At 46.9% G+C, this 27,424-nt stretch overlaps 1 protein-coding gene and 1 non-coding gene across 23 annotated transcripts in view; both read right to left on the bottom strand.

Moving 5' to 3' along the window:
- The window catches only part of EIF4G1 (eukaryotic translation initiation factor 4 gamma 1), a 980,016-nt gene that overhangs the window by 448,612 nt on the left and 503,980 nt on the right, over positions 1–27,424 (bottom strand). For all 22 annotated transcript variants that reach the window (XM_078666154.1, XM_078666151.1, XM_078666155.1 and 19 more), the window contains 2 exons: positions 15,354–15,482; positions 5,035–5,214 (listed from right to left, as the gene is read on the bottom strand). In XM_078666154.1, coding sequence (XP_078522280.1) covers positions 5,035–5,214; positions 15,354–15,482 — 309 coding nt within the window. The remainder of the gene's footprint in view (positions 1–5,034; positions 5,215–15,353; positions 15,483–27,424) is intronic.
- LOC144793276 (small nucleolar RNA SNORD66) lies at positions 5,338–5,412 on the bottom strand. Its single transcript, XR_013602872.1, has one exon. It is a non-coding gene; the product is annotated as a small nucleolar RNA SNORD66 (small nucleolar RNA).

Raw genomic sequence — 27,424 nt, 5'->3', positions numbered from 1 at the left:
TAAGCGTCTTCTTTGACCTGAATCGAGCACAAGCTAGACAGTTGTCCTCATTGTGGTCTGGTGATAAGCACTTGTTGCACACCGGGTGTACATCGATGTGCGGGTACTTAGAGTTACAAGGGGGGCATCGTTTGAACGGGCTCCATTCCATCGACGATCGGGCCTCTGGTGTCGAAAAGGCCACACGGCTCTCTTCGACGTCCTGTTCGAAAAGAAGTGGAACAAGAACTCTGCACCGATCGAAACAACAATACCGACGACCCCGAAGGCCTTTAGAAAAGTTTCCGAACTTGAGTAAAGGAAAGTACATCCGAACCCAATGGCGGAAAAAAACAATCTGAGGATGGAGAGGATGCCCATGCGCACTGTAGTCCGAGGGAGGAGCCACCTATCTCGTGATACTTCGAAGACTCTTCCAGGACAATGTGCAATCATCCGGACCCAACACTAGGCGGCGATCTATGCACAAGATATGAATTCAGCAGCCCACTTGCCTCGAACATAGTGTTATCAGGGTCATTTAAAGGATCCTGATCGTGTCCATCTCCGTCCCCTAGATCATCCTCATCCTGTGGTGGTAAGGGCGAGTATGGAAGTATTGGGGAGAGTGTAGGAGTGTATAGGAGAGTTTGTTGGAGACAAAGGTTTGGTAGGAAGAACAGGAGAAGAGAGTCTTAAGGGTGAAGTTGCAAAGTCTCTTCTTCACAGGTACCTCAGGAGAGTGTGAGGTATTTGATTTTCTTTTCTTTGCAGGAACATTGACAATATGGCCTGTTTTAGGGCCAACATGCAAGATCTTGTCTGGGATCAATACGATGTGTCCGAAACAGTTCTTCCTGGTTGTCTGCTTTCGGTGCAGATTTTTTCGGTTCCGAACGTGGTTTGGATTTAAATTCTGGAGTCGTAGAAGGGGTTTTGTGTTCCTTCGGCTTCGATGTTGGTGTAAAGTCCAAAATCTTATTCGGATCCGAAGGTTTTTGGTTGTGTTTCGGTTCAGAGGCCTTAAGGTCTTTTGGTGCCGAAGAATTCGATATTGAGGTCTTTTTGGGTGTCACGGAAATAGGGTGTATCCCTGATTTTGGTACCAAATGTGTTTCTTGGGCACCAAGATGCGGCTTGCTCAGTCACAAGCTGCCGAAAGGCTTTTCTTTTGTATTCAGAGCCGGGCCATAGGCGGGGCTTCTGAGATGTTCTTTTGGTCCCGAACTAGACCTTCAGGCAAACTTTTGACCGGAGCCTTTTGTTTTTCAAGTGGAGCAGTGGCATGGACCCTTGTACTCACTCGTTGACCTGGAGTGATGTGGTCCTCGGAGTCGTCGGCTTCAGAGACTCTCTCAAGCTCTTCCGAATCCTCTGCCTCTGGAACATCGGGGCCTTTATTGAAAATGTCGTCCGGCACCGGTGCAGCCTGTTGATCCAGAACGTGTCGTCGAGCCTGGCGATCAAGGATAGTCTTTTTGGAGTGAAAAGAAGCACAGGCCTGGCAATCCCTTTCCTCTTGTTCTGGTGAGAGGCAAAGGTTGCAGACCTAGTGGTCACACTGGAAATTCAGCTCCAAACTGGTTGCATTTTTTTAAATGGAGTCCTTTACATTAGCCGTAGGGCCGAACAGCGTCTATAAGCCCAGTAGCCCGCGTTGACAACTGGAATCGAAGATTTTAAAGTTAGTGCGTCGAAGGGCACGTGAATGACAATACAGTTGAGTGTGATGAGTTGCGCGTCGAAAAGGGTTGGAAAAATGGTGTCAAAATGGAGTGCAGCAGGTCACATCCAAACCAGATGGCGGGGAAAGAAAATTCTAAAGATGGAGTTGATGCCCATGCGCTCTATCGTCCAAAGTCACCTATCTCGTGACTGAAAGGACTTCTTCTAAGACAACAACAAAGTGCAAACATCCTAGCCCACCATCAGATGGCAATCTATGCAAAAGTATTATTCCGCAGCTCATATGCCTCAAACACCCAGTTTAAAGACTCAGGCTCTGCTTGAGGAACTGCAGTCAACCACCTCTGCGCCAGACGCCCATGGCCGGAGTGCAAATGGTCCACTGGTCTAGAAAGGTTCCGCAGCAATCCTGATTAGGAGTCCCACATGTGTTGAACCCTGCAAGACGACCACGACGATGGACCCCCACCTCCCCCCCAAAAAAACACAACCGCATTGCTAAGCTGATTTCCAACACCAAAGGACACCCCCAAGCCCCGTGTCTTGACACTCCAGCACATCCCAACTTACCTGTGCCGCTGTAGGTTTTTCATCTACCTTCCTGGCCTAAGCATACAGCCTTTTTTTCCAAGTTTGAGATTCTCCATTGTTTGCATTGAGCCCCAAACACACTGTTGGCACATTGCACCCGCCGCCCCTGTGCAGCTGGCGGTCTAAGTTTGATGCTTCCTTGAGGCCCCCCGTGCTTACCTTAACCTCCAAACCGTGCTACGTGCCTGGAAGTAGTAGCACTTAGACTGCCGCCTTTCTCTTTTGTATAACATTGGCATCAGAAGCCAATTTTGACCTCTGCACCCTGTTGCCCCAGTGCTGCTGCTGTGATGTCACTTACCAGAACTTTGCCCAGTACTAATTCTTCATCAAAAAGCTCAATACTGTAAATCGTTACTTTACCTGCATATTGCAGATAGCGTTTCCTCCCATAGGATAACATTGTATTGATCGAGACATGCAGCAAGTGTCCAATTTTCACATTCAAAAGCAGTGAATTTAAAGCTCATTTTACATCACCAAAGTATCTTTGTTTCTAAGAAATAAATATGCCAAGTTATATTTTTGCAAACCACTGGTCTAGGATTTAGTCATTGAGGAGTGCGTGCAATCCTTTCTTGCCTGTGTCTCCAACAAATGCTAAGCACTGCCTGTGATAAGTAACTTCTCGCCCACACTACCACATAAGAGGATTATCTACTTTAGCTCTTGTAAAAGCCTCTGGGAATCCACTGGACTGCACACTATACCTTACTTCAGGATAGTATATACAGAGCCAGCTTACTACAGGGATGTCTGGATGGGCTGCCCCTACTCAATTTATTTTCAAATATCCCAGATATGAAGTAACCATTGCAAGGCAGTTGCATTTGTTTGCTTGTTTGAGCGAGCACTTCTCCATGCCTGAACGGCCTCTTCCCCAGCTCCCTAGTGTCTAGCAGGTGGGGACCACTTTCTGGGGATCCCAGTCCTGAAGCTATCCCCAAGGATCCAGTAGGGAGACGTACAGCAGGGAGAGTAGACATTATTCACTTTCCAGTCATATTACTCCCAATTATATCAGTGCTCAGGGGGCTAGGGTAAGCCCAACTAAGCAGCGATCAGCGGAAAAAATTGCCCTAATGGATCATGTACCAGAAGGATTTCCTTGTTCAATGTGGAGGTCGAGAGAGTCACAAAAGGCAGACGACGTGGATGTCTCGTACGCATTATGAAAGCTGTTAATGTATACATGAAAGCTACTTACCTACATGTGAATATACATTAGGGTCATGCTGCAAAATCCTTTTTGATGCAAAAAATAAAAGGATCGTCTTCACAGTGAGAACAGACTCTCGTGCCTCTCGTACACCTCTAAATCTAGCAACTTTAAGTCTAGAACTATTTTTTGGAAACCTCATTTTATACAACTACTCTAGCATTTTCAGATTTAGTATTATTTTTAATTGGGTCAAGTAATCCCCCCAAAAAATAAGCCTTATTCTATAAAAGCAATTTATGCAAGAGCACTGGTGTACAAAAAAACTTCGAGGCTTTGGCTAGAATCCCATAAGGGCAAAAAAGTTTGAGGAAATGGGAAAATACAAGATTGACAATGCAAAGGGAGCCAAATCAAGTATTCACTCTAAAAATCTTTAGGATAAACTTTCTTCCCCAGACTGATTGTTTTGTGGGTTAGAGAGATCTGGCACAGAGCAGAACTACAAACCTTGAATGATTGCAAGATGAAATCATGATAGTCCACTCAACCAAATATTAAGGGACAGGAAAGTGTATGTAGTTTCTTTGCTTCCATCTAAAACTTGCATTTATTCAAAAACTGTCCGGGGATTGTGAACTCACTAGAAAAAAACATGCTGCTTGGGCTCTGTTTTTATGACAATCCGGAACAATACTCTGCCTTACAAGGCAGTAGAAATTACCAAGCTGTTGAATGTTTCTCTAAACTGCTCTGTGATGCATCCAACGGGTTAAGCATGTACTTCCTTTCCTGTTTTGCTCGACACAGAAGGAAAGTGATCAAGTGCACAGGCACGTAGATTAGAAGTAACCACCTGTCTTTAGTGTTACACATTCACCTAAAGGGCAGTTTTATTTTTTGGGCTTTTACGTTAACTTAACTTAAGACTGTCAACACAATGAGACCATATACCTTTAGCTCAGCAAAGGACTGTGGTATTCAATGTTTAAGTATGAAATTCAAATTCAGTTAATTTGTTTAGTAAATATATCAAGTCTATTCTTTTATTCCGAGAGAGCAACGTTAAAGTTAGTTTCAGGCACATTAACTAATCAAATTTCAAGAAAGAATGTTGCAATTGGGCAGAATGTCCCGCTGAGAGCAAATATATTTTACCAATAGTAAAGCAAGTTTCCACAGTTTACATTTTTTCCAATGGTGCTAATGTAAACAACAGTGACTTAGCACACATGAAAGATCGAAATGGACTTTTGCTCAACAGCGGAATAAAAATGCTACGCTACGGAGTAGGAGTAAATCAAATAGGGTGCACTTTTGTTGATTTGTTTTTGACTGATAGTTCATTATAGGGATTCCTATGAAGAACTGCTTTTAGGAACCCCTATTTCCATCTTTCACATTTTTGACAAAAGTTGACTGCGCTGCATGGTTCAATTACTCAAAGATGGGGCAATGTAAGTAATTTGGTAAACTGCCTCCTGCGCACAACAGAGCATGGTGCCCTGGTAATACAATCAGGATTCACTCATTCTAGCTACACCTAACTTGGGATAACTGTGCAACTTTAGTTTATGCAAGCAGGAATCCAGATAAATTTAAACAGTCCCCATTCTTACTTGAGTTTTGATACTCTCCGGGTCTTCTTCCTCTGTGGTTTTCTTGCTCTTGACAGCTGGTTTCCAGGCCTTTTCTGCCTTATTCAACTTCACATCTTCACCCAGTGAAACTGCAGCAATAATCTTTCGCAAGTCCTTCCTCTGACCTTGCTGAGATCTTCGGGCACCCATGCTGGGTGGCTGTGAAAACAAAGGGTTAAACCTTTATGTATAGGAAATGCCCTCAAATTACACATGGATTTAAATACTGCAGGAGTCACTACAGCTTCCCCTGGCAGGAGCGGAGTTAAGGGTCACGTTCGCCTCTTCAGTTCCTCTTTTCCATCACAGAGCATCAGTGGCCCAGACACAATGGCACAAAAAGGCTGTCATCATGAGGCAGAGGATGACCCTACTTCACTGTACTTCTATTTCTTCCCCCCGAAGGAAAAAGCAGAACAAATGGTGCATTTAAGGAAACAAGTCTATTTATAAGAAAAAGGTGTACATATAGAAAAGTGGTTTGGTACTCAAGCTGCCAACAAGAAAGCTCTAGATTTCTGTTCAAGCTAACACATGACCAAAATAATTCATGGTTTACGAATAGTTTACCTGTCGGTGTAGTTTTGCAGCTTGAAGATCTGTCTGGATTCACTATGCTGTGCATTATTCCGCGGTCTAGTGGCTGGGTCCGGAATCGTAGTCTTTTCTCTTTTTTTTCCGTAGCCCAGGTGGGAGTCGACGTCCACCTTTTGATGTACTTCCAGTGACGTCGGCACGCTTACCACGGAAGCTCCCACCTTTGGGCGCCATCTTCGGATTCTTTTTTCTTGTTTTTGTGTTCGGTTTGTGAATCCTTTGGCCAATGTTCTGTAGTTTTTCCTCCAAGTAAATGATTTTTCCGCTTTGTCTTTTAAGGTGTCTGTATATTGTCCTCTTTATTTACACCTTCTCCTGCCTCATCTTTCTGGCGGAGGTGGGTGGGTTTGCCAGTGAATCCAGAAAGATCTTCAAGCTGGAAAACTACACCGACAGGTAAGAAAGTATTCGCCTTGCAGCGTGAATCTTTGTGGATTCACTATGCTGTGCATAGACTTTGTATCGGTTTGTTATGTTTGTGGCGGCTGGGTGGAAGATGAGGGTTGGTTGTACAATATATGTTGAAGCACCTTCTGTCCGAATTGTGCTTCCTTGTTCATTTGTATATCCACACAGTAGTGCTTAGTGAACGTGTGCACTGAAGCCCATGTTGCCGTCCGGCAGATGTCTTGAATGGGTGTGTTAGCCAGGAAGTCTATTGTTGCTCCCTTCCTCCTGGTACTGGGGGCTCGTGCAACCCTCTGCTAGTTCTTGGCCTGCCTGTTTGTGGCAGAATTGTATAGTTTGTGCGATGGTTCCCTTTGTTACTGGTCTACCCAGGAAACTGCTTGCGAAGGACACAAAGAACTGCTTTGTTTTCCTGTGCTCCTTAGTTCTTTCCATGTAATGCATTACTGCTCTTCTAGCGTCCAGAGTGTGCAGTGCCCTCTCTGCGCTTGTGGATGGTTTCTGAAAGAAGCTTGGTATTTGTACTGTCTGGTTCATGTGGAACCTGGACACCACCTTTGGCATGAAGTGTGGGTCCGTTCTCATTACCACCCTGCTATTGTGTATTTGGATGTAGGGTTCTTGAAGTGTTAGGGCTTGCAGCTTGCTTACCCTGCGCAGCGAGGTGATTGCCACCAGAAATGCGGTCTTCATTGTTAGCATTTGTAGTGTGGCCTTATGCATGGGTTCAAAAGGTGCCTTCATAAGTTCTGTTAGGACTAGATTAAGGTTCCATGCCGGTGGCGGCATCCTTTTAGGTGGTGCTATCCTTTTTGCCCCTTCCAGGAATCTCTTTACTACTTGTGATGTAAAGAAACTCCTTCCTGTCTCTCCTCTTGTGTAGGCCACTATCGCTGCTACGTGTACCCTCAGCGAGGATGAACTCAGTTTTGCTTTCATCAGGTGTGTGAGATATCTTAGCACCGTTGATTTCTTTGTCATCCTTTTGTGCAGTTTTTTCCTTCTGCACCATTTTGTGTACCTGTTCCATTTTGCCGCATAGCACTTTCATGTTGTAGGTCTCCTTGCATCCAGTAGCACCCGCAGGGTGCTCTCTGGGAGCCTTAGGTGTGCGAACTCTGTCCCCTCAGGAGCCATGCAGCTAGGCGGAGGCTATCTGGCTCTGGGTGCAGTACTTCTCCGTTCTGCATGGAGTAGGTCTTTTCTTTTTCCGAATTTGTGGGGTGGCCCCTGTGTCATTTCCATTATTTGAGAGTACCAGGTCTGCCTTGCCCACTGTGGTGCCACCAGTATCAATGTCATGTTGCTGGTTCTGCACTTGAGTACCCTGGGTATCAGTGGTATCGGGGGAAAAGCGTAAGCAAATGTTTTTGACCAGCTTATCCATAGGGCATTCCCCAGGGATCTTTCCCCTGGTTGCCTGGATGCGAAGTTTCAGCATTTCGCATTCTGGTGTGTTGCAAATAGGTCTATCGTCGGTATTTCCTGTGCATTGAGCTCCCACTCGTGGGATGCAGATGTCTGTCTGCTGAGCCGGTCCGCTTCCACATTGTCTTTCCCTGGTAGGTGTATGGCTAGCAGGTCTATTTTGAGTGGGATGGCCCATCTCCTGTGCTAGGTTTGATCGCGGGCCTGATTGTGTTCCTCCCTGCTTGTTGATGTAGAACATGGTTGTTGTGCTGTCTGTTTGGATCAACACTCTGTTTGTACAGTTGTTTCTGGAAGGCCTTCAGGGCGAGGAACACGGTCTTTAGTTCCAAGTAGTTGATGCGTTTGACCGCATCCGCTGGAGTCCACAGATCCCTCACCCTGAGCTTGTTCATGTGTGCTCTCATTCCACCTGGGATGCGTCTGTGGTGATGGTCACCATTGGGATTGGTGGTGTTAAAGGCTTCCCTTCTGTCATCTTCTCCTTGTTCCACCACGATATTTCCTCCTGCACTGCGTGCGTTACAACCACTAGATCTTCCCAACTTCCTGTAGCTTGTGACCATTGTTGTTGCAGCCATTCCTGGAATGGTCTCATGAGGAGCCGTACATTTGAGACTAGATGTATGCAGGACGCCATCATACCTATGATCTTGATCGCTGTCATCACCGTCAGAGCTCGCCCCTTCTGGTAGAGGCACGTCTCCTTCAGCAGGGCCAGTGTTCTCTTGCCGCTGGGGAACACCTTGCTCTGTATGGTGTTGATCTGTGCTCCCAGGAAGATCTTCACTTGCCCTGGTTCCATTGAGGATTTCCCCCAGTGAATGGAGAATCCCAGGTCTATTAGTGTACTTGTCACGCGCTGTGCATGTTCTTTGCACGTCCTGTGTGAACTTGCCTTTATTAGCCAGTCGTCGAGGTAAGGGTATACATGGATCCCTTCCCTCTGTAGGTGCGCTGCCACTGCTGCGAGGCACTTGGTTAAGACCCTTTATGCAGATTTTAGTCCGAAGGCTAGGCCTGTGAACTTGTAGTGTTCTTTGGTGATGGTAAATAGTAGATGGTTGTGCTGCCTGTTCATTGGGATGTGGAGGTAGGCATCTTTGAGATCTATGGTGGCCATGAAGTCTCCGCCCCTTATCTGAGGAATGGCCTCTTGTAGGGATGTCATCTTGAACTTTTGTGTTTTTATGTACTTGAGGAACCTTAGGTCCAGGATGGGTCAGTGTTTCGTCCACCTTTGGTCCAGGATGTAGGTTGAGTACACTCCCTGGTTCCTTTCTCTGTATGGTACTGGTTCGATGGCCTCCTCTTGAAGGCGTTCCTTCGCTTCCTTTTGAAGTAGCTCTAGCTCCTTTCCTGACTGCGCCTTCCTTTTTGGTTTCTTGTTTGGCGGTGTCCTTTCCAGTTCTATGCAGTATCCGAACTGTATGATGTTGAGTATCCATTTGTCTGTGGTTATCTTCTTCCTTTCTCTGAAGTAGTGACTTAGCCTGCCTCCTACTGGTGTTACAGGTTCATTGATGCTTGCTCCGTGTAACCCTCTGTTGGTCTTGTTGTGCTCCACCCTTGGAGGTGTTGCGTGGGTGGGCACGTATTGCGTGACGGAGTTACTTTGAGGTGGGTTGTTGGCCCCCTCTTCTAGTTTGTCCACGTCCATTCGCCCTCCCAAGAAAGGACTGGCCCCATGGCTGGTACTGCCAGGTTTGTCTTTGCTGTCCCTGTTGTGTTTGGCTGTCGCCCTGGTGGGAATGCTGGAATGTCTGGTGTGACGTTCCTGGCTGGTTTCCCCCTCTTCTGTTCGGTCTCCATGTCGGGGAACCCCTTCTCATGAATATTAAGGCCCCCATGGACCTTGCAGTTTCGTTTTCTTTCTTGAGCTGGGTGAACTTTTCATCCACCGGCGCACCAAACAGTGTCTCCCCATTGAACAGGGTGCTTAGAATGTTGTGCTGTATCTCTGGCTTGAAGCCTGACATCCTGAGCCAGGCCTGCCTTCTCAGATTCCCAACATCATCAGTCTGCTGGACGTATCAGACCAAACCAAGGCTGTTTTCAGGCATGAATTTGCCATATTCTTCCCCTCCTCCACAAGGTGTGAGGCTCTTTGTTGGTACTCGTCTGGGAGGTGCTTGATCAGCTGTCCCATCTCGTCCAGAATTTGGTACTGGTGCCTGTTCAGCAGGGCGATTGAATTTGCCATGCGCCAGTGCATCACTGCATTTCTTTCTATCTTTCTCCCAGTTAGGTCCATCCTCCTGCTTTGTCTGGTGGTGGGCCTGATGTTGGCACATTTGCAATTTTCCTGGCGGTCGCCGCAATAATGGAGTCCGCTGTGATGGATCCCCAGTTGTAGGGAGGATCCTTAGAGGAGTGTTTATATTTCTTCTCCGTCCTAGGCGTGAGGGACCTGCATGTTGCCGGTTCCTTGAACGCCTCTTTCACTTGGACCATGACACTCAAGCATGGGGAGGTACTGGCTCCTCGTTTGGGTGGGAAGCAGAGTCTCCAAGAGGAAGTCTGCCTTTGGTTTTTCCTCATCTAGCTTGACTCCAAAGGCCGTTGCCGCGTTCTTGATGACCATATTATAGACCCCATTGTCATCTGGCGGCAAATGCCTCGAAGGGTACGTGTCCACGGGCTCTTCTGGGCTTTCGGTGTCGAGGTCCTGCCACTCCAGGTCCTATGTCCCCGAGGATGCAGAGTCGAGGGTTATCAGTTGATCGTCGCCCTCCTCCTCGTATTAGAGGATTTCTTCCTCTAGATGGTACTGGGTCTCGGTACTTTCGGCGGCCCTCCGGCGTCGAAGTCCTCCTTCTCTTCTATTTCAACAATCACAGTCTTTGGCTTCAACAGAATCACAAACCTCTTCATCTTTTCGTCGAACTCCTTTCTTTGCAGGATGTTACCCATTTCGGCCTCGAGCTGTCTCTTCTTTCTCTCCAGTTTGGCAGCCTGTTCGGTGTCGAACGGTTTGGTCGATCTCTTATACGTACTAGTAAACGTCGAAATGACCTTCGGGTCCTTTGTCGACACCAAAGCGACCTTCGGTCCGTCTTCTTGGAAGTCGATCGTTCCTTTTCGGGGACGTGCTTAGACAACCTTGGCTTTTCGCCAGTCTTCGCCGCCTAGGAGTCCTTTTCAAAGGATCCGCTGGGCTGTTTGTCCTTGGATGCAGCTGCGGCAGTCGAGATTGTCGGCGCCAGTGCTCCCTTCGAGGACTAAGACTTTCGAGGATCTGTTGGAGGTTTAGGGGTCGTCGACTCTCCTACCTCTTTAGAAGCCTTCTTATCGGTCTCTACGACCGCGTAGGCATCTTCTCCGGCGATGTTGTCGTCCTCGTCGCTCGAGAGTCCCAGGTCCCGAAGCGACGGCGGTTGTTCCTTGCATGTTGTAATTAGCTCTTCTCTGTCTCTCTCTAACTCGGAGAGTCTTCGGTGTGAAGGCGGAGCAGGCGTTTCAATCCTTGCTCTCGTGGTCGACCGGTAGGCAGAGGTTACAAACCGGGTGCTGGTCCTTCTGCGCTTATTTGTGGTGGCAGTTACGGCAGAACTTAAAAGGTGTCTTGTCCATTTCTTGCGCTCAGGGGGCCCCCTGTGTGCGCATTCTCCGTTGGACGTCGAAGTTCTCGAAGTTTTCCTTTTTCGTCGTCCCGGCTTGGTGTTGTTCCTTATCGTCTTCTCCAATCTTATGTGCAAAATTTGACTTTTCTTCGTCTTCTTTCCTCCAAAACTCTGGAGCCTCTCGGCGACGGTCCAGACACAACGGCGGAAAAATGAATCTGAAGATGGCGCCCAAAGGTGGGAGCTTCCGCGGGAAGCGTGCCGACGTCACAGGATGTACACCAAAAGGTGGGATGTCTACACCCACCAGGGCTACGAAAAAGAAAGAAAAGACTACGATTCCGGACCCAACCCCTAGACCGCGGAAAAATGCACAGCACAGTAAATCCAGAAAGATGCACGCTGCAAAACCAAATTTACTCCCGTGACTCATTTGCTTACCCAACACATTTGTAAAGGTCAGTTCATTCACATGTGGGCTACACAAGAAAAACAATGCTTATGGGCAATCAAACTCCTACTTAAGCCATTTATAATAACACATGAAATGGGTAAAGCATTATTACAATCCACATTCTGAAATACAAACCCCAACATCCTTATCCATATGCAGAAAAAATTCACAAAAGACATCAACAAAAAAAGACAATTGTAAATGTTGATTTCAAAGTGAGGTGTCCAGTATTGCAGAAGTTGATCTGCAGAAGTTCCACATACAAGGTTGTTGTGTAAAATATGACTCGCAGTCAGCCCTTAATGCGCATGATACCTTAACAAGTAAACACCTTCATAGTGACAACTCTAAATAGGTAACTTTGCGCTTCTAAACACAAGCCTAACTTGTACAGGGGCCTCCTGAAATGAATAGGTTGCATATGTCTTCTGTACAGGATTAAAGCTAATCAGGTCTACTAATCTGGTCATTTCCTATGGCAGGCCTTAAACGAGTCCATGATAGACCAACAGAATAATCCCATTCTAGCAAACAAAGGTTATTTTGAAAGACATTCACAAGAAGAGCTTTTAACTCTAGGCCGCTACTACAAAGTGAAAGTATCCAGACCACTATTGCCACTGAAAGGTACCCCCAAAGGATTTTTCATTTATTTATACAGGGCAATTATATCAACTCTAAATTCCCAGTCCTCCTATAAACCAGTAACAAATTAATTCAATCCGAGTTCACTTAGTACAAGGTCTTTTAATTCTCAACACACCTCAGTTCTCAAAGTCTCCTTCATAGATTTTTTTATCCCCCCCCTCCCCCAAGGGGGAGACTTCCTTTCTAGTTTTAAAAGCCAGAGGGGTAACTTTCAGATGTTTCCAGTGAGAAGTTAGCCTGGCATATGATGTCCACTATTCTAGTGGGCACCTTGCACCAGTCTAAACGACCCTTATTGATGGTGGTTGTAAAGTCAGCCTTATAGACAAGCTATCCTAGTGGTAGCATGGACCAGCAGTCTTAGGCTAAAACTTCAGAGAGCATGTGAAGCAAGCTGTTTTACCAATTATAATCCCTTGAGTATTAAATGAAAGGATACCACACAAGGTATATATCCAATATATATGTATTGATTTCTAACACAACCCCTCTGAACTCTTTGAGGTCAGAGATCCAAATACATCACAAGTTACTCATTAAGCATACTATAAGTTGCACAAATACAGTTTTGCCCTAGGGGCCTCACAGACCATATACTAAGTGGTATAAGAACCACTTACGAAATAGTGAATAGGCCTAGGAAACACTGGGACTACACTAAACAACCAGAGGTTAGGAAGTAGGAGACACACGGGAGACGCGTGCAGTGTCTAAACACAGTCGCAAGTTACCATTGACGTATAACGGAGAACGAAGAAGTTACAAAGTTACTGATTAAGGACATTTCTGGGTGGACTACGGTGAAACCCTTTTTAACTAGGACACATGAAGAGTCAATACCCACCGGAGCACCGGAGTACTCTAGTTACCTCACCCAGGGAAGCCGGATGCAAAGGTGTCTTTTCGTGTCTGGTTTAGTCGATGCTATCAATGGAGATCTGCAAAAGAAGTACTGCAGTCGGCCAGTAGAAGAGTGTCTGGGTGGATCCAAGAGTGGATCGAAGAAGTGAAGAACCTGAAAGCAGAGGGGCAGAGTCTGGGTCACTAGCCAGTGACCAGGAAGGAACCAGGCGATGTCGATTCAGGTGAAGAGGTGAAGCTTGTCTCTGCAGCCACGAGGACCAGGAAGTGTCGACGACGACCAGGAGCTGGATTAGAGCTGTCCCACAAAGGATCTAGTTGACTGCGGTGTTTGTATCCGGATTGGACCCAACAAGCCTTGGCAAACGCAATCCACGCAGGAAGTGAAGATTGGCTTCAGTTCAGACCAGCAAGGTCTGGGGAGCTTCTCCTTTGTAGGGAAGCTGGAGCAAGCCGGGAGCAACCAGGAAAGCGGTGTAGTTTCAAAAGAAAGTCTTCGGAGGGCTAACTAGCCAGCGGGCTAGCAACCGGGAAGACGAGTCGAGCTGAAATGCAAGAGCAGGCCCCACGCGGCACTCGTGGAGGGCTGAGCTTCGGAGCAAATGGCGCCCGAGTCTGCGGCTTCTCATACCCCAATGCACAACTGCGAGGGTACGTCAGGAGTCGAGCAGTTAGCAAAGTGCAGGATGTCCAGGGTGTCCTGTCCCACGTCTCTCGTGTCCGCCACGGGTCTCAGCTTTGCTGTGGATTGGAGTTGGAGAAGTCTGAAAGTCCAGTTCCTGAGTAGCTGAGTCTTTGGGTTCCGGCAGGAGCGTCGACAAAGCAAACCGGCAAGTTACTGATGGTGCCTGTTTGCACAGGGTGGTCACTCCTTGACCACAAAGGAGAGGTCTTCATTCTTCTAGTCGATATAGAATGTCGAAGGTCCAAGAGTTTCGTTTCAGAGTTTGAGTCCAGGATAATCTAATGTCTCTAGACCCAGCTCTTATCTTTATACTGATTTTAGGGGCTGGATTACCTACTAGGTCCCTCCTATGGGTAGACCTGGGAAGGGGGTGGTTACACCCCTTTCCCTTTGTCCAGTTTCGCGCCAGAGCGGGGCTTGAGTGCCCCAGCAACTGGTTTGAACCGGGCTATGCATGGAGCACCTTGTGTGCCCCAGGCAGTGTCTGGAAAAGCATCTTTCCATTCATCCCACCCTGCCCAATACACTACAGGCTGTCTGGGGAGGTGCTAGCACCTCCCTCAACATGAAACCTATTGTCCAGGCCTCCCTTGCAGGAGTTTCCCCCAGCTGCAGGAGGTCAGACTCGTGTCTGTGGCAGCAGCATTCATTTTGTGATGCTGAGGCTCTGTTTAACTTTAACCGGGTAAAGCAGTAAAATACATGACTTTTCATCCAAGAAAGGTGGAATGCTACCCCGCTGTCAGAATTGGCGGGGGGGTAGTATTCCAAAGTGTTTGAGACCTTACACAACATGTTTTGATAAAGCCATACCAAAGTTAGCATTAACCGCGAGGATTATAATGCACTTAAGAGTATATGGTATGGCTATATCATAGAACAGCTATAAGGACATGGTTCCGAAAGTTGCAGAGGGGTTCAGCTCATGCTAGGGCACCCTCTCACATAAAACCAAGCACTCTGCCTCCAGGATTGTTAAGGCCTGCCATAGGGGTGACTTATAGGTTACTGTGTGTATATATATAAGGTAGATATATACAAGGTAGATATAGATATACTCTATCCAAGTAAGGGGTGATTACACCACCTTACCCAAGCTGAGTGATCAGCCTGTGGTGTCAGTTTGGATGGCCAGCCAGGGGTGGCATAATATTTGCTGCAGCCCCTGGTAGGCCTCGGATGCACCTATGCCCTAAGTACCTATGGTACACTATACAGGGGCTCACAAAGGTGACCCAAAACTCAATCAGGTATGTACCTAAAGTACATGGAGTCCATTCTATAGGGAGAGCAGATAGTTGGCCTGGGATCCTGCTATTCAAGGCCCCAGGCTAAATCAAAAACCAGCAAAACACTAGGCAAAAGGTTGGGGTAACCATATAGTCAGATATCCACCTTCCTACATTTCCCATCAACTCATTTCCCATCACATTCATTAGATAGGTTTATGCAAATTCTAGAGTTGTCCCTAGCACTAACTTTCTACTAAAGACATTTCATACACCACAAATGGTCAGATCTGTAACCGTCCAAAAAGATAGACTTCATACAGACAAAATACAGGGCTTTAAGTGCCTAGATTTGGGCTTAGTTGGTTGGAAACATCACAGCAGAAATACAAGAACAGCTTACAGAGCAAGACAAATGTACTTACTGGACCACGATTGCTCATTGGCTGCCGTGGCAAGTTAGCAAATGATGGTGTGAAATCAGGACCCGTATTCATTCCAGCGATTCTGGCAGCGTCAAGGGGGCGTGGAGGAGCAGCTTTTGTTGACTGGACCTGGTTAAGTACAGAAATAACGATTTACTGATCACAGATATACAAAAAAAACGCCTACTTAGAATGACAGTGGAATTTTAATGACTGCTTCATTGGGTTCATCATGATTAAAAGGTATTTACGCAACTTTAACCCCAACGTCTTGCTGGAGCATGCTTTCCAAAGCAAGAGATCATGCACAGCCAGACCGATTACAATGATCCACAGTATAAGTTTCAGACTATTTGGGGACAAGGCCACCTACTTCAAACTTAACTTCGTCCACAAAATTTTTTTTTTTAACAGATTCAAATCTCTGAAATTGTTAATGCTGCAACATTCATGCTATAGGTAGATTAAAGATTTAAAATGCCAACAAGGAGTTAAAATTATTTGCAGAGGACTACAATGGCGAAAGGACAGTATAACCTTTGAGTTCGATTTTGGATAGTGTATTTTTGGAGTTGTAAGTCAAAAATTGGTGGTGAGGACAAAAGACTAATTCAATAATGTGCAGACTGTCTAGTGGTAACTTGAATGATGTCGGAGGTGGACTGGAGTTAGTGTAGGGTACTGGGCTTTTGGCTCTGTATACAGTATACCAAAGTAAGGTATAGTGTGCACAGAGTCCAGTGGTAGCCCAAAGGTAGGCAGAGGTAACATTTGATAATGTTTTACTCTGTTGTAGTGTGGTTGAGCAGTAATGCTTTATCAGAGTACAGCGTTAAGTATTTATTGTACACACTCAGACAAGAAATGTCACACAGACTAAACTCAGACCAATTGTTTTGTATAAAAATATTTCTATGCTGTATTTTATTTTTACAACCATGTCAAACTTGGTGCAGGAAAGTAAAATAGTATTTTACTTGTATAATACAGTTGAATGCACTTACAAGAAATGTTCAAAAACCGTTTAAATTACTTTTCAGTTACTTTGTGATTACTTTTTAGATTACGTTTTCTACTCAGTGTGACATGCCTAGATATCACACTGGGATATTTCCTAGATAAAAGGTAAGTCAGATTAGGTTAACACACAGTTGCATAGGTTCTCATACAATTTCTAAGTCCACACTTGGAACTTTTTCACAGAAAAACAGTCAATGCAATCCTATGGGAGGAAGAAAAATGCTACTTACCACAGTATGCATCTGTTCGTGGCATGCAGAGCTGTAGAATCTCATGCTCTACACAGATCGCCATCTAGTGTTGGGTCTGGATGTTTGCACTTTGTTTTTGTTCATAGAAGTCTTACTAGGCAAGAAGTAGGTGACTCCTTTCGGTGATAGTGTGCATGGACATCGACTCCATCCTTGAATGTAATGAAAGGAATATGCTACTTACCAGTATGCATCTGTTCTTGGCATGTAGGGCTGCTGACATTCATATCTGTGCATAGATCGCACCTAGTGTTGGTTCGGATGATTGCACTTTGTTGTCCTGGAAGAGTCTTCGAAGTATCACGAGATAGGTGACTCCTCCCCTGGACTAGAGTGCGCATGGGCATCTTCTCCATCCTCAGATTGTTTTTCGCCATGGTGGCAGAGATGGAGATAGGAAAGTAAGAGATGGCCATGCAAAAGAAAATGCTGCAGCTGCGACAGGCACCGGGGAGGAGGGCGGGCGATATGAATGTCAGCAGCCCTACATGCCAAGAACAGATGCATACTGGTAAGTAGCATATTCCGTTCGAGGCATGTGGGCTGCTGAATTCATATCTGTGCATAGACTTTATAGCAGTAGCTCCTCTAGCGGTGGGTACCTGTGACAGCTGCAGCAGTTTGAAAAAGAGTTTTGAGGACAGCCTGGCCTACAGCAGCTTGCTGTTTCGCTTGCATGTCTACACAGTAGTGTTTTGTGAAAGTGTGTATGGTGGTCCATGTGGCTGCCTTACAAATGTCTTCAAGAGGAATATTCCCTAGGAAAGCCATGGATGCCCCCATCTTCCTTGTAGTGTGTGCTCTTGGGGGGACGGTTAAAGTGCGTTTGGCCTTTTGATAGCATATTTGAATGCATTTAACTATCCATCTGGCTATTCCTGACTTTGATATTGGATTTCCTTTATGTTGTGGTGAAAAAGCAACAAATAATTGCTTTGTCTTTCTAAATGATTTCGTTCTGTCCACATAACGCAGAGCTCTTTTTACATCTAGTGTGTGTAGGGCTCTTTCAGCTACTGACTGGATTTTGAAAACACTGGCAGTTCTATGGATTGATTAATATGGAAATTGGATAAGACCTTTGGCATAAACTTAGGGTTTGTTCTAAGAACCACCCTGTTAGCATGTACTTGCATGAAAGGTTCTTGAATTGTTAGTGCCTTTAACTCGCTAACTCGCTAACTCGCCTAAGTGAGGTAATGGCAATCAAGAATGCCACCTTCCACGTTAAGAATTGCAGTTCGCATGAGTGTAGAGGTTCGAAAGGAGGTCCCATAGGTCTGGTAAGTACTATATTTAGATTCCAGACTGGGGAAGGAGGGTGTCTTGGAGGGATCACCCTTTTAAGACCCTCCATAAAAGCTTTGATTGCTGGTACTCTAAACAGTGAAAGGTGTTGCCTGTTTAGAAGGTATGCTGCTATAGCAGCGATGTGTAGTCTTATCGAAGAGTATGCTAGGTTGCATCTTTGAAGATGCAGCAGGTAACATATAATGTTTTGTATGGAAGTATCTAATGGGTTGATTTGGTTATTGTTGCAGTAAATAACACATCTCTTCCATTTTGCTGCATAGCACGCTCTTGTAGTTGGTCGTCTTGCCTCCTTAATGATGTTCATGCAGTCTGGAGGCAAGTTAAGGTATCCAAATTCTAAGACCTCAGGAGCCAGATCGCTAGGTTCATCTGATTGGGATCTGGGTGTCTGATAGAAGTTGGGGTGCGAGGCACAGCCTTTGATGAGGAACTACCGAAAGCTCCAGGAACGTTGTGTACCATGGTTGTCTCGCCCATGTGGGAGCAACTAGGATTAGTGTGAGTGACTGGTGCCGCAGTTTGCGTGCCACCAGCGGAATCAGCGGTGCTGGGGGGAAAGCGTACGCAAATTTGCCTGACCAGTTCATCCATTTCGAATTGCCCTGTGACAACGGATGTGGGAACCTCCCGGCAAAGTACTGGCATTTCGAGTTGTCTTTTGTGGCAAACAGGTCTATCTCTGGGTGACCCCACTCTTTGAAGAATGGCTGGAGAACTTGGGGATGAATCTCACATTCGTGTAGTTGTTGGCTGTGCCTGCTGAGCAGGTCTGCTATTTGATTGTATTTCCCTGGAAGGTGTTCTGCTAGGAGAAAAACGTTTTTGGGAATTGCCCACTTCCATATGCTCTGTGCCAGGTGGGACAGCTGTGGAGAGTGTGTTCCTCCCTGTTTCTGGATATAGTACATTGCGGTCATCTTGTCCGTCCGGATCAACACAGTCTTGCTGTACAAGTATTTTTGGAATACTTTCAGGGATAGGAATATCGCTAGCAACTCTAGTGGGTTGATATGCAGTTTCTTTTGTTTGGTTGTCCAGAGCCCTTGTACTGTGTATTGAAGGAGATGGGCTCCCCAGCCTGTCAGTGATGCGTCCGCTGTTAGTACTAGTTGTGGAACTGGCTCTTGGAAAAGTCGCCCCTTGGAAAGGTTTTGTGGGTTCCACCACTGAATAGAGTTGTAAGCGCGACTGTCTACCAACACTAGGTCTTTTAGTTGTCCTTGAGCCTGGTTCCATTGCCGTGCTAGGCATTCTTGCAGTGGACGCATTTGAAGTCTGGCATGGGGGACAATGAATATGCAGGAGGCCATCATGCCTATGAGCTGCATGAAGACTCGAGCTGGCAGAGAGTGTAGCGGCAGAAATTTGCTAATGAGCATTTGCATGCTGGCTATCATCGCTGAGTTTGGGTATGCCTTTGCCACTGAGGTATCTATAGTGGCCCCCAGATATTGTGTGTGGGACGGTTGCAGGTGCGATTTTGGGTAGTTTATTGAAAACCCTAGGCTGTGTAGTAGCTGAAGTGTTTGAGTCGTGTCACTTGCACACTGTTGGTACGATTTCGCTTGTATTAGCCAATTGTCTAGATACGGGATCACATGGATGTGTTGCCTCCCGAGATGTGCAGCTACTGTTGCTAACTATTTAACACTCTTGGAGCTGTGGTTACCCCGAAGGGCAGAACCTTGAATTGGTAGTGTTGACCTTGTATTGTGAACCTGAGATATTTTCTGAGAGCTGGATGGATGAGTATGTGAAAATACGCATCCTTGAGGTCCAGTGTTGCTAGGAAGTCTCCTTGTTGTAGCAACGGGAGCACTTGCTGTAGTGTGATCATATGGAAGTGCTCCGACAGTATGTATTGATTTAGGGGTCTGAGGTCCAATATTGGTCTGAGGCAACCGTCCTTCTTGGGAATAAGGAAGTATAGGGAGTATACTCCTGTCCCTTGCTGTTGGAAAGGGACTGGCTCTATGGCCCCTTTTCCAGCATGCATTTCACCTCTTGTTGGAGCAGGGCGATGTGTTCTTTGGAAATAGGGCAGTGTCTGGGTGGTATGTTTGGTGGGGTAGAAGTGAGTTCCAGGCAATAACCATTCTGGATAATTTGTCTTACCCACCTATCCGTGGTAATTGCGTTCCAGACAGGTAGGAACTGTTGGGAGTCTGCCTCCGACCGGTGTTAGATGGTCTGGAGGTATTGTGATGAAGTCACTGTTTAGTGGAAGTGGAGGCTCTGGTGTTATTGCCTCCACGTCCTCTTCCCTTATTATTGTTGCCCCTAGAACCTCCTCTGTTGGGAGTTTTCGGTGAAGGAACCTTGTGTGTTGCCTTTGTATGAAGATGACGTTTGCGAGGTATTGCCCCGTGTAGCTGCCCTGTATGAGGAGCGTCGAAAGGAACCTCTGTTGCTGAAACTGCAATGCCCCCATTGACTTTGCGATTTCTGTGTCCATCATTTTATTTAAAATGGTGTCGACAGAAGAGCCAAATAGAAAGTCCTGATTGACTGGATGGTTAAGAATGGTGGACTGCACTTCGTTCTTGAAGCCCGAAATACGCAGCCATGCATGTCGGCGTAGTAAAACGCTAGTGTTAATAGACCTGGCTGCGGTGTCGGCTGCGTCAAGCGCACATTTGATGGAGGCCTTTGTAATGAATTTTCCCTCCTGTATGAGGTCATCAGCTTGGGCTTTAAAAGGCTCAGGTAGGTGTTGCATTAAGCTTTCAAGCTGGTCATAGTGTGCCCTGTCGTAACGAGCTAGCAGAGCTTGTGTATTCGCAATCCTCCATGAATTGGAGGCCTGTGCTGCTACCCTTTTACCTGAGGCATCTAGTATCTTTGATTCTTTATCGGGGGAGGAGCTTCCCCCGTTGTCTGAGAGTTGGCCCTTTTGCGTGCATTAGCCACTACCAGGGAGTCTAATGGTAACTGCCCTCTGATGTAGGTAGGGACTGTAGGGGCTGCTCTATACTTCTTCTCAATCCTGGGATTGATTACTCGTGCCCTGGCTGTATCTTTAAATGTGCCAGGTGCGTGTTTTAACACTCCCTTTAACATAGGAAGTGTTCTGACACTCTTTTCTGAAGTAGGGAAGGTGTAAAATAAGAAGTCTTCTTCTACTGGGTCATTGTGCATGTCTACATTGTGGTACTGCGCTGCCCTGTCTATTAGTTGGTTGAAGACAATGGTGTCACCAGTAGGTGATGGCTTAGTTGGTTAAGAGGATACATCAGGGATGGGATGGGTGTATAAGGGTCTGTTGGCTTCTTCCATGGTTCATTTTGTGGGTTGGGATCTTGTGGATAATTATACTCCGGCTGTGGATCCTCCCCTGTGTTCCCCTCATTGTCCCCATGGTGAGAGAGTAAGGAGCAAAAGGTGTAGTAGGCATAATGGGATAGAAAGGAATGAAGGGTCTAGAGGGAGAATTCCCAAAGTCCTTCTTCTTTAGTGGAATAGGTGAATGAGAGCCCGTGTCCAGTGGCCTCTTCTTCCTGTGCAGGATTGTGACTTTACCAGTCTCAGGATTAATATATATTTTAGCCTGGTCGTCTGATGGATCTGGATGGAAGAGTTCTTCCTCTACAGTCCTTGGTTCTGTGTTTGACTTTTTGGGTCGATAACACCTTCAGCTTCGACGACTTTTGGTGTCTTAGTGCTTTTCTTCGGCTCGGGCCCTTTCTTCGGGTCGACGAGTGATTTCGGGTCGACCAGGTCTTTTGGTTCGACACGTTTCTTGTGCTAGACAGGCTTTTTTGGTTGACTGTCCTTTGCAGAGTCGATGGTCTTTTTGGGATCGACTGGTGTTTTCGGAGCACTTGTCTTTGGGTTGATAGCCTTCTCCGGCCGGGTTACAGGCTTTGATACGGCACCCTTTCGGTCGATACAGCTGGCTTGTTCAGGTCGCCGACCTTTGGTTCGGCGCCCTTTGGCTGGGTGTCCTTCGGTTCGACTACCTTCGAGTCGACGGTTTTATTTGGGTCGACGCCCTTTGGCTGAACGGCCTTTTTCGGGTCGACGCCCTTCTTTGGCTCGACGCTTTTGTGCTGTACGGCCTTCTTCGGTTCGACGCCCTTTGGGTCGACGACCTTTTTGGGCTCTGAAACCTTAGGGATGACGTTACTTGGCCCTGGGGTCTCTGAAGGCATAGGTTTCTGAGCCGAGCCGGATGGGGGGGCAGTCGAAAGTTTTCGTATCTTGGCTAAGGCCTCTTGGCGATGCCTCGACCGGAGCCTTAGGTAACTGGGTAAGTGGTGTCGGGGGCAGTGTACTCACGATTTGCCCCGGTGGGATCTCGTCATCGGAGTCCGAGTAGTCCTCAACGGTGTCAATCTCTAGGTCCGAATCTGGTGCTTCTGGAAGTTCTTGGTCATCATCGAAGATGTTGTCCGGTTCCGGTGCCCGTCGCTGCACCTCTTGCCTAGCGGCCCGTCGAATCCGTATGGTTTTCTTCGACCGAAATTGGGCGCAGGCTGGGCAGGTTTCTTCCTTATGGTCTGGCGAAAGGGACTGGTTGCATACTGAGTGTTTGTCAGTATGCGGGAACTTGGGAGTGGCATTTTCGGCACCTTTTGAACGGGCTCCTTTCCATTGACAGCAGGCCCAAGTGGCGGCGAAAAGGCCCAACGGCCCGCGTCGACGACTGAGTCGAGATGGAAAGCTTGTTCGAGTAAAGAGGTACGGAGCAAGAACAATACCGAAGTCGAAGGCCTTTTGGCCTTTAGAAAAGTTTTGTTTCGATTCCGAAGTTGGAGTATAGGAGTAACATCCGAACCCAATGGCGGAAAAAAACAATATGTGGATGGAGAAGATGCCCATGCGCACTGTAGTCCAGGGGAGGAGTCACCTATCTCGTGATACTTCGAAGACTCTTCCAGGACAACAAAGTGCAATCATCCAGACCCAACACTAGGCGGCGATCTATGCACAGATATGAATTCAGCAGCCCACATGCCTCGAACAGTTTTAATAGAGCGCGGTAGCTACCCTGAGGCGTCCTAGCGCTTCGGACAGTTGCGTGAGTGAGGTCATGGAGCCTGTCCTAGTCTATGAACAGCTGGGTTTTGAGCTTTTTCCTGAAAGACAGCAAGTTTGGTTCCCTGCGCAGGTGGAGGGGCAGGGAGTTCCAGAGTTTGGAAATATTATAGGAGAAGGTGTAGTGTAGTTCCTATTATCCCAATAGGCTCTGCGCATTGGAATAATATCTTCAATAGTATAGACGTAGGACAGAGGTTAACTAGGTCTTCTACTGTCGATATTAGACTTAAACTTGTGTGTGCCAGCTAGCTCAGAGTTCACTAGAAACTTTCTCGAATAGACAAGGAGGAGTTTAACCTCCCTGGATAGACAAGAAGGGATTTAGTTTCTGACAACCATAGAACATGACAACTTTGCTCTCCCCTAATCAAGAGTGTATCTCTAGAGTTGTGTGAAAACAAAAGACAACTTATTTTACTCAGTCAGTTCAGTGCATTCTTAGTTTCACCAGATTGTAGAGAAAAGGAAGAGACGGGCGTGTTCAATAAAAAGATGTTATTTATTGATCAGTCTCTTTTCTCATACAAGAGAAATGAATCGCTATTATTGCAATACTTATTGTTAAGTAAAGTGCATACAGTAATAACAGAATTATAAAATAATACTGTAAAAGCATTGATATGGTTTCTTAGCCATATGATACTTAAAATGGATAAAATAGATACATACATATATACATTGACTAATCGTACTCAACTGGTGCTTCTAACTACGCCTACCCCAATGTACCTGACCTAAGCCTAATACGTGGGCGGGAGTAGATAAGTAGCAGTTTAAGTTAAGTTTGCTTTGCCAAGGGTCTGCTTCAAGAATTCTCTACAAAGGATTATTCAGTTCAGTACCTGGGAGTTTAGAAGGCTGGAGGGCTGGTATCTCTATCTCAGGTCTCGATATTCCAGCTGCCTGCGAGGGCTGCTTGGAAGCGCCGGAGCTGGATTTCTCGGCAGGAGAAAAGCAGCGTCTCTCTCTCAGCGCGTCAGAAAGGAGGGGCAGCGTCTGTGGGCTTCGCTGTCAGCTGGGCTCCTCGGCAAGTCTCGCTGCTCCAATCTTGTCACCACCTCGTGTGTTTGCTTAAGGCAATGTCGGTATTATTTCTACCTGAAAGGTGCCGGGATTGACGTAAGGATGGACATAAATACGTCAATAAGGATGTCATACGAACTGGTCGTTCGCACATTCTTTACTGAAGTTCTCGGCTAAATCAAAACAATGGCTGTGGGGATTTCCCAGGTCGTGGTAGGTTTGATTTGTTTTGAGAACACCGTATGCCTATTAGGGGGCTGGAGAAATAGTGCTTGCCTAATGAGATGGCATGCGCTATGACCTAATCCGATAACGGGCTTCTGTGCCGTTGTGTGGCTAATCAGATAACGGGTTTCAGTGCAGTTGAATGGCTGTTAGTTAATTATTAACCAGACAAGGGTCAGAAATAGGGGGATCGATACAGTACCCATAGTAAATACACCACAAAGGAGCGTCCACCGCATCTCACCTTCTTGATTCTAGGTACTGTAAGGAGGTGTGAGTGGGTGGATCTGAGATGTCGGTTTGGTTGGTAGGGGGTGACCAGTGTGTGGTTGATAGTAACGCCTGATCTCCAGAAGGCTTGGTGTGTGATGCACAAGGCTTTAAATGCAATTCTATCCTTGATGGGGAGCCAGTGGAGCTTTCTAAATTCTGTTTTAACTGGGGTGCGGCGTGGGATCTGGAGAAGGGTACGTGCCGCGCAGTTCTGGATGACCTGCAGTTTGTTCAGTGGACTGTGGAGCCCCTAAATATAGGGTGTTTCCGAAGTCCAAAAGTGATAAGATGAGGCCTTGGATCATGATCCTTCTGGCATTGAGGGGTAGGAGGGGGTAATTTTTCGGATAAGCCTGAGTAGTCCAAAGCAGGCGGCTGAAAGTTTTGCCTGGTAGTTAAAATTGAGGGACTTGTCCAGCCAAATTCCTAGGCTCTTGTGTCCTTGGGAGGCGGGGGGGTCCCAGACAGGTGGGCCAGAGGTGGTCAATTTTGGGGTTGGGGCGGTGGCCTAGTAGCATTAGCTCAGTTTTGTCTCCGTTTAATTTGAGACAGGAGGATGTCATCCAAAAGGTCACAGCCTCCAGGCATTCCCTAAGGTTGTTGGGAGCGGTTTGAGGCTGATTCAGGGCCACCACAAGCTGAGTATCGTCAGCATAGGTGATTATTTTTAGCCCGAATGGGCGGACGATCTCAGCCAGGGGGCTCATGTATGCATTGAAGAGCGTAGGGCTCAGGGAGGAGCCCTGTGGCACGCCGCAGTCGAAGGTTTTGCTAGCGGAGACAGTGTCGCCTTCAAAGACTTGGAAGGATCGCTCCTTCAGAAAGGATTCGATCCAAGAGAGTGCTGATGAGGAGTCACCTAGATTGATAAGTCTCTGCAGTAGTATGCTGTGGTTTACAGTGTCAAAGGCGGCACAGCTCCAGCAGGATGATAGCTACAGTGCCTCCCTGATCTGTCATCTTCGTTGCCTCCTCTATCACGTTGATAAGGGCAGTCTCGGTGCCGTGCAAGGGTCGAAAACCTGTTTGGGTGGAGTGGAGCAGCTGGTGGGTCTCCTGAAACTATGTCAGGGTCTTATTGACGTGTTTTTTCAGGATCTTGCTGAGCCATGGCACCAGAGATATAGGTCGATAGTTTCCTGAAGTGTTGGGGTCTAGATTAGGTTTTTGAGGAGTGCTCTGACCATAGCCCGTTTCCAGGGCAGCGGGACAATTCCAGTGGCCAGTGAGGTGTTGAGTAGATCTAAGATGGTGGGGAGGATATGGGGGTGGCTGCCAGCAGGAAACGTGGTGGAGCTGGATCTTTGGGGATCCAGGTTTCACAAGGTGTATTATGGATTGTAGTGAAGGTAGATCCAGTGGGGGCAAGTTGGCGAGTGTTGCTGAGGTGTTTGGTTGTGATTCGGAGGGAGTGGTTGTTGAAGTTGGGGCTTGAGTGTGCGGGAAGGAGGGGTAGATGGTTTGTATTTTATTATGGAAGAATTCTGCCAGGTCGTTACAGCGAGCTTGGGGGTTGAGGGGTGTTTGATGTTATTCCGTGGGTTTGAGAAGGGATTTTTTAGATTTCCTTGGGTTTGGATGCCGCTGCGTTTATTCTGTTCTCATAGAAAGCTGCTTGCGATGTTCTTATTTCTTTTTTATAGTCGTTTATTGCGGCTCTGTATGCCGTTTTCCTGGACAGGGTGTAGTCTATACGCCAGTGTCTCTAGAGTTTCTTGCATTGGCGTTTCTTTTCTCGCATGGGAGTACCATGGGGCGCTCTTAGTGGTGCGCTTTGGTTTTGTTACAGTGATAGGGAGAACGGAGTCTAAGGTGTTAGAGATCCAATTATTGAAGTTTTCATTGGCAGTGGAGGGGCCTGCAATGCAGGGAGGTTTGTGGAGGTCTAACGCTGATGTCAACTCTGCTAAGGGAAGTTTGGACCAGTTGCGTTCTTTCCGGGTGGCTAAGTTAGATGCTTGATGGGGGGCTGAGCGATCCCAAGAGACAGGAATTAGAAAATGGTCAGTCCAGGGAAGGGGCAATGGGTTTCCCACCAGAAGACCTGGGCAGATAGTGAAGATGGGGTCTAAGAGGTGACCTTTAGAGTGGGTAGGTTTTTGCACTAATTGTTGGAGCTGTAGTGCAGCGAGACTGGAGATAATTTCTGAGGCATAATTATCTGAGGGATTGTCAAAGTGGGAATTAAAATCTCCCAGGAGGGTAAAGTTAGAGGAGCTGCACACTAGATCAGCTATGGAGGATGACGGAGTCAAGGAACTGTCCCTGGATCCCAGGAAAGCGGTATATAAGTATTCCTGCCATAGTGCTCGTAGGAGAAAAATCTAGGGCAAATAAGAGGCTTTCGCAGTTGGAAATAGAATGGGGGTAGCTGCGGCAGCTATAGCAATCTTTGTATATGACCGCTAGGCCGCCTCCTCTTCAAGAGGTGCGGTCTTCACGCACAATTGGATATCCTTTGGGTAGGGCCTGTACGATATCAGGGTGTGACTAGAGATGGAGCCAAGTTTCCGTTAGGAACAGGGCGTCAGGGCTATGTTCTTCCAGTAATAATGAGATCTCGGTGGTATGTTTTGGAAGGGATCTACAGTCTAAAAGAAGGATATTTTGCTGTATAATTTTAGTTGAGGAAACGGTGGAGGGCTGAAATCCGCACTGGGGGCAGGTTGAATTTTGGTAGGGTGGGTTACAGAACGTGGGGCAGGGTAGTGGGGTTTTGGCTCGAAGTCTGTGCAATGAGTCAGAGTTATATCTCGTAGCTGGAACGGGGGAAGGGCCAGGGGTTGTGGCCCCTTGCCCCGGTGTGCCGCAGACTGGCTTGCCTTTGGCGCGCCGAAGCGCGTCCGTTGCGCGGGACAGCCAGCATCGGATTAAGTAGAGGACGGGGCTCTCGTGACCGTCAGAGTTCCGCCTCTCTATGTCCCA

This window comes from Lissotriton helveticus, chromosome 11 (assembly GCF_964261635.1).
Source record: "Lissotriton helveticus chromosome 11, aLisHel1.1, whole genome shotgun sequence".
NCBI lineage: Eukaryota > Metazoa > Chordata > Amphibia > Caudata > Salamandridae > Lissotriton > Lissotriton helveticus.
Note: the sequence above shows the minus strand (reverse complement) of the source record. Positions and strands in the feature narration are given on the sequence as shown.